Raw genomic sequence first — 7,417 nt, 5'->3', positions numbered from 1 at the left:
AATGCTGGAGAGACGAGTGAGCTTATTTGCTGCCCAATGCAAATGGCTGGGAGTATTTTATTTAGCAATGGCACGAAATAGCACACACAAACACTTCCCATCATTACTAACACACCTAAAAACATACACACATACCCTGGCCGAAGCCACTAACCCAAACACCTTTTCCCAACAGGGTGAACACATAACAGTCCTATCCCGCAAAGCATGATTGTTCCCAAGCGAAACCCCGCCCACGCCACAATACAATCATCATGCACGTGTAAATAGAAGCAGTATTTTTATATTCATATTATTTGATAGCATTTATTCTTTAATGCACCTAAAAATTCTTTAATACCCCTTAAATTGGACACAATTTTTACCTCACTAATGCTCCTTATACTGTTAAGTGTTCATTAATGTACCTTAATTGTAAACTTGGATTGTTCACTTGTTCCCTAACCCGTACACAGTTTCCTACGAACTAAGCAGTTTTGCTTCCTGCGGTTTTGCAAATGCATTTACTGGCTGTACACTGTAAGTGCGTTCCAATCAGCCTGAGGTACCCTGCAAACTATACTTCACAGGGTGAAGTGTGTTAAGTGTGATTCCAAACCACAGGGAACGAAATGTTCTTCTTACTGGAGCATGAAAAAAATTAAGCTCAAAACAGGATGTATATATTTATTCTTATTATTATTATAGGACACAATAATTTACAATAATACTTTTAATACAAATTCTGTAGTATTATATAGGCTAGTAATCTGTAAAAAAAAATTACATGTTAAACATGTTTAAATAGCATATGTTTTATAATTGTATCAGTTTTTTTCCTAAAATTCCTGTGTAAAACAACAAGTGATTGTACAAAGTGTGTTTTCATCCAAACTGACTAAAACCTTACTCATTAAGTTCATGCTGATGCTGCAATGCTTGTTTAACATTGTTCACCATGAAGATTAGGGTAATCCCATTAAAATAGATAAAATTAATACTGATGGTTTAACACTTCTTACAACAAGTTGAGAACTACACAGCGTAACAAAAATAGCTGATCATGAATCATTTATTTTGTGTGCTCAGTCTGCAAGAAATAAACAAACATTTTAACTGCAGTTTGCTTTTAAAGCATCGCTACTGGGTATTGAACAATGTGTCATTCCTTTACCTTCAGTAACCGCGTTATCTAGAAACTGGAACGGCAGAAGAAAATCATCCACTATCTGTGTTGCTCTGGATTTATTATCAGAAAAATATAAAACCAACCTTCTGAAGAGTTAATCAAGATAGATAGATAGATAGATAGATAGATAGATAGATAGATAGATAGATAGATAGGTTACAAGTTAAAGCACAATATTCTCTTACTATTGCTGTATAAGTTGTTTTAATGTTTTGATACATGTTTTAATATGCAGAAAAAAATATAACAGGTTTTGAATATTTTAAATACTGCTGATGGCAACAGTTTCCTGAGTTTAAAGTGAATGGTGCAATAACAAAAGAAAATAATAATAATAATAATAATAATAATAATAATAATAATAAAATAAGTGGGCACAGGTTCACCCAAACGGGGCATTTGACAACTGAAAAACAAAAACAAATAAGTTTCCATTTTGCCAGGCCATTTTTTTTTCATTTTTATGTTACAACTTTAAATCTGGTAAGAAACTATTGTGTAGATTATAAGAAGAATCAAAACACACTTTCCCATGACTATAACAGGCTTTTGTACATTTTAGCAGTTCATTTTCCTTCTTGGTTGAATTACCCCACTGCCATTGCTTCTTAGTTATAACTTTATTAGCAAAAGTCACTGGAAGGGGTGACAAATCCATCCTTTTGCTATTTGCTGTTATGCAACAGTATGTGAAACACTTTATTTTGTGGGATAGGCCAAATGTAATGTACATAAAAACACAACAAATCAATGAAAGGGTTAAATCATCTGGCTCCTCCTCCTGTCTCACTCCCTTAAACACTACTACACTGGACGTGTACAGTACCACACTGAATCTAGTGTCACTGCTGCCTTCCCACAGTTCAGCGAGAGTTCCCCGTGTGAGTATAACGCAGTACAGATATTTTAAGATGTGTAGGTCACATTAAATTAGTGTAGAACCGACATTTCTAAGAGTTTCTCTTCTGTGCGATAGGATTTGTATACTGTACACTTTTACTCTTCAACATTCCAGTTGCATGAGCAAAGGCTAAATGTTTTCTTTCTGTGAATTGTAGTTAATATATGGAAACTGTTTAAATAAAACATGTGAAAGCATTGCTGGGTGATAGCAGCTCTTTTCAACTATCTGTATATGTTTTATATTAGGTTATTCAAAGATGGAGAGTTTGAGCCGTGCTAATAGCGCCTTCGCCCTGGACCTGTACCGGGCCATAAGCGCAGAAAACCCGAATGGAAACCTGTTCATTTCCCCGCTGAGCATCAGCGCCGCACTCAGTATGGTCTACTTAGGAGCCAGAGGAGGGACTGCTGAGGAAATGGCTCAGGTATGAGAGTTCATCCTAAATACATTAAACCAGGGCTAGAAGCTCTGAATACACAGACATGCAAAAATATGAACTGGGAGTGAAATGTTTTTTAAAGTATTACATGTTTTAAGCAAGTAAGGTGCAGATATAATTCCTTTAGTGGCATTAAGAGAAATTGCTCACCTAGGCATTAGAGGTGTTGTTACAAGAGAGTTGTTATTTAAAGAGACAGAGATTAGCCTTTCTGAAATAGTTTTTGCAATAACAGTATTTTTAAGTGCATTTGTAAAACCCATTGAGTACCATGATGAAACTGTCTCTCATGAAGGTCATCACAGGAAAGCAAAACAAGACCAAAACTCACTTCTGATGCAAAGAAAATGTTCATTTAGAGTTACCAGCCTCAAAAATCACAAAAAAGGCTTTACAGAGCATGAGTAGCAGATACATCTCAACATCTCAACTGTAGTATGCATGCGCTTTGACTGCCGAGCACCACGTGATCACAACTGAGCCAATGGTTCTTCTCTCTCCTTCATGCTGTAGAATTATGGGTAATCGTCTCCCATACTCAGTCTCAGTGCATGTGCGTCAGTCTTATAGTCAACATCCATGCATGCAGTTTTTTGTTTTATAACAACTGTTGACTTTTACAATAGGCTGCCCTAAAACTGTGCAAACTCGCATACATGAGATTTATTGCTTGACAACGAACCTTAGACTTTAGCAGTATTTGAATTGTTATAACTAAGGCGTTTCACCAGGAAAGTTATGAGAACAAACTTGTTTCAGTATCATAGTCTTTTAATTCCTGCACTTTTTAAAATAATGCCTGATGTGTATTTAGGAATAATAAAGAAATTGTGTAAAAGTTAAACCCTCTTCTTTTTTTGTTGCTCATTGCAGGTTCTGTCATTCAGTTCAGTCTCTGATGTTCACACCCACTTCAAGACCCTCAACTCTGCCATTAACAGCCCCAAAGCCTCCTACAACCTCCGACTGGCCAACAGGCTTTATGGAGAGAAGACTTTTAATCTTTTATTTGTAAGGTTTCTGCAACTGTCACTTTTCTTTGGTTGTGTTTTATGACAAAAATATGAATAAGATATTTGATCTGGCAATAAGGGATAAATTAGGTCATGGAGGTTATTGACTGTAACCCCAATACTTAACATACTGAGGTGAGGATAAAGTATGCATTGCCCCATTGTTCAGCAAATGAAAAAAAAAGGTTCCTTGCATCACTATTTAAGTCGTCTTTTAAGCTAGCTTGAATCTGGAATGTACAAGCATGCACAGTGCCAGTCAAATGTTTGGACACATTAAAGGGTCACAATACTGAAGGGATATAAAATATTGTTTATTGATATCTTTTGCTCATATGAGCAGTGTCCTGATGTTGTGGCTTTGTTTCAGGAATATGTGGACTCCACTCAAAAGTTCTACCACGGTGACATGCAGGCAGTAGACTTCATTGGATCATCAGAAAAGTCACGGAAGCTCATCAATCAGTGGATAGAAGAGAAGACTGAGGGTAAGAATCAAATATTTTTAGACAAGTTAATATTAGCTCAAAAGATACAACATAAAGGAAACACTACAACAGGTAGTTTATATATCACAAAACCTTGTTCAGGTCATGAAAGTTGTCTTGCTTTTGGTTTCAGGTAAAATTAAAGATATTTTGCAGCCAGGGACGATCACAGCAATGACTCGACTTGCCCTGGTGAATGCGATTTATTTCAAGGGAAAATGGAAGCACGTGTTTAATACTAAAGACACTAAAGAGATGCCCTTCAAGATAAACCAGGTTGAAGTCACAAAATCAACATCCACATAATAGGACTTCAGTCTTCATAATATACTTTATCTGTATAGTATTTGCTTAATACTTTTTGTGTATGATTATTAGAATGAGACAAAACCAGTGCAGATGATGTACAAGAAGGAGAAATTCCTCTTCAACTACATTGATGAGTACAAGCTGCAGGTGCTGGATTTGCCATATGTGGAGGAGGAACTCAGCATGGTGGTGCTTTTGCCTGAGGAGTCTGTGGATGGCTCAGACCCACTTCAGAAGGTCAGCACATATCCTTTTCAAAATTGTATCTTGTGTCCTTCTAATATATACTGATCTGCAGATAAACGCAATCTATTGCAGGCTGATCTGTTCAAGCTCTGTGCTACCCTAGTTCATGTTTTTTTTTTTTAATGTATTTTGACACTCCTACCTCAGGGTGCCCCACTAGTTCCAGTGTAATGTTGGAAGGACAAAAACTAACAAATCTAACAAACATTATTGTCTACAGTAGGTGAATATTTCATTCATGGTTACTTCATTATGAACACTTTTTAAACAAATTATTGTAAAACACACACTAAGCCTTATTCGTAGTTTACAATTATAAACACTCTTTTTTTAAAAATATGATAATCTGAGTAGTTTTTTGACTTCTGTAATTTGTGACGCCTTCCAATATTCCGTTAGTAGTAAAATTCATGCATTATAAAAAATGTCAACTTAAGTTCTACATGACATATCCAAACACACTTTGATGCCTGAGGCCTCCCACTGTCAACACATACCAACATTATATCTATAAAGGGAGTATTTTTTATCTTTATCTTTTTTTTGTAGGTCATAACCCAATGTTCCATTTCATGTACAGATACTCTTCTCATTTGGAACTTATGTTATTAGTTTTTGAAGGAATCCGACTGACAGTTTTCCCCAAATTCCTGTTTTTCTTATTTGGGACTCGGTGGACGTATAACCTTGAATTTGGTATGCATCCCCATTAAACTAAAAAATCTAAACACTCAGCCAGCTTTTCAGAGTGCGAGGAAATGATTAACCTTAGTGTAAAATGCACCACTTTTAAATTATTAGGGTCTGGTTGGAACTTGTGCCGGTTCACATACACACACTCTCTCTCTTTCTCTCTCTCTTTTACCTTTAGTGTCTTTGTGTGTGTGTGTGTGTGTGTGTGTGTGTGTGTGTGTGTGTGTGTGTGTGTGTGTGTGTGTGTGTCTGTGTCTGTGTGTGTGTGTAATGCACACACAGTAAACGTGAGAGAAAGAGAAAGAATGTGTAAATCAGTGTCAGATTACGCACGCGCACACATAACGCACACACTTAACGACAGAGAGGAAGAAAATGGATTTTTAACCTCTAATGAGACTTTCTTTTGCTTTACAGTACATGCGCGCACACACATGTGTTATAAGAAACAATACACACGCACTGTACACACATGCTTTCAAACACAAAATAAAATATATTTTACACACACACGTGGTCACAGTGTTATAGTAAACAGTATACGCGTGCATGGATGTTGATTATACCAGTAAGAGACGCGCAATAAGACCCAGCAGGGGAGATTACCCACAATTTCACAGCACAAGAGAGAGAAAAACCATTGGCCCAGTTGTGATCATGTGACGGTTGGCATCAAAACATGAAGTGATACATGATACTCGGTGCTCGTAAACCAAGACTTGCTCATTTTTCAAGTAAAAAATGTATTAAAAATCTTTGCTCGTCTTGCGGAACACTCGCAAACCACGTTACTCCCAATCCGAGGTTTACTATAGCTCCTCTCTCAATCAGTTCAAGAATCAAACCGCTAGCACCATTTACAAATTAGGAGTAAAAGCAGCACAGGCATGCCATTGTTTTCATGTCTGTAATTTTGTCATGCATGGGGAGAGCAGCTGCACTGCCTTGACACATATACACACACACTTCCTGATATCACAAGCATGATACAAACTTTTTGTAACCATATACTGTAGGACAGAAACAAGCCAATTTCAGCCTGGAATTGTATTATAGTAAAAACTTGGATTGCAAATACCCCCCCCCTTCTCCTCTCTCTCGTCTTTCTCACACAAGGCACAAGTCTTTTTAAAAGTAAAGTGCAGGTTAATTTGATTAATTTTTACTTAATATTTTTTATTATTCATTTTTAGATGGCTATTTTTGGGTTGTAAAATTAATCATTAAAGTTTTCATTATTTCTTATGGGGAAATTTGCTTTGATATACAGTATGAGTGCTTTTAATTACCAGCACGTTTCCTGAATAAATTATGCTCACAATCCAAAGTTTAACTGTATACTAAAATTGTACCAGCATTGTCTCACTAGCGCCTGACAGTGTCTGTATGTTTGTTGCTTTACAGCTGGAGAGTGAACTAACAATGAACAAGCTGATAGAGTGGACAAATCCAGAGAGGATGGACAGATTGACTGATATCATTCTCCATTTGCCAAAATTTAAGTTGGAAGAGAAGTACTCTTTAAAGGATAATCTGAGTAAGATGGGCATGAGCTCTTTGTTCCAGCCTGGTGCTGCAGATCTGACAGGCATAAGCATTCAAGGAGACCTTTTTGTGTCATCGGTGATCCACAAAGCTTTTGTTGAGGTTAATGAGGAAGGCACAGAGGCAGCAGCAGCAGAAACCATAGCAGTGGCTACAAATTGCTGGAGACCAGAGAAGCACTTTATGGCAGACCATCCCTTCCTATTCTACATCAGACACAACCCTACTAAGTGTATTCTCTTCTTGGGGAAGTTCAGAGGCCCAAAGTAGAGATGTTCTCTACCAACCTGAGAAATAATGCATGTTTGGAAGTGTTTATCAAATAATATGCACAAAAAGTGTTAAATGTATTTGGAATTCAAAGGGGTCACTTTTGTAATATGTGCATTGCTTTTATACACCCAGTAGTGACATATTTCATGTTATATATGATAATATATAACATGACAAACACACTAAGCCTTATTCACAGTTTACAAATAAAAAAACTCTTACTTTTACTGTGTAATATATATTTAATTGATCGTTTTAATATAAACAATAACAATAAACATAGTTCATATAATTAATTGTGTCAAACAAACAAACAAACACACACACACACACACAAAT

The 7,417-nt window shown here is 36.5% G+C and overlaps 1 protein-coding gene across 1 annotated transcript; it reads left to right on the top strand.

Annotated features, from left to right (window-relative positions):
* Nucleotides 1-2,325: 2,325 nt before the first annotated feature.
* LOC128514940 (leukocyte elastase inhibitor-like) lies at nt 2,326-7,204 on the top strand. Its single transcript, XM_053488855.1, has 6 exons — nt 2,326-2,496; nt 3,385-3,522; nt 3,895-4,012; nt 4,146-4,288; nt 4,391-4,558; nt 6,665-7,204. The coding sequence occupies exons 1-6, from the start codon at nt 2,329-2,331 to the stop codon at nt 7,073-7,075; spliced, it is 1,146 nt and encodes a 381-aa protein (XP_053344830.1). The 5' UTR covers nt 2,326-2,328; the 3' UTR covers nt 7,076-7,204.
* The last annotated feature ends 213 nt before the right edge of the window (nt 7,205-7,417 follow it).

This window comes from Clarias gariepinus, chromosome 27 (genome assembly GCF_024256425.1).
Source record: "Clarias gariepinus isolate MV-2021 ecotype Netherlands chromosome 27, CGAR_prim_01v2, whole genome shotgun sequence".
Taxonomy (NCBI): Eukaryota; Metazoa; Chordata; class Actinopteri; order Siluriformes; family Clariidae; genus Clarias; species Clarias gariepinus.
The sequence above is the reverse complement of the archived record's forward strand: the minus strand, read 5'-3'. Positions and strand labels throughout refer to the sequence as shown.

What these genes read in the sequence shown, in the direction of transcription:
- LOC128514940 (XM_053488855.1), top strand. Translation starts at nt 2,329, where the DNA reads ATGGAGAGTTTGAGCCGTGCTAATAGCGCCTTCGCCCTGGACCTGTAC. An exon ending in AGACTTTTAATCTTTTATTT is followed by an intron (nt 3,523 to 3,894) that starts GTAAGGTTTCTG and finishes GCTTTGTTTCAG; the next exon opens with GAATATGTGGACTCCACTCA. An exon ending in TGCCCTTCAAGATAAACCAG is followed by an intron (nt 4,289 to 4,390) that starts GTTGAAGTCACA and finishes TATGATTATTAG; the next exon opens with AATGAGACAAAACCAGTGCA.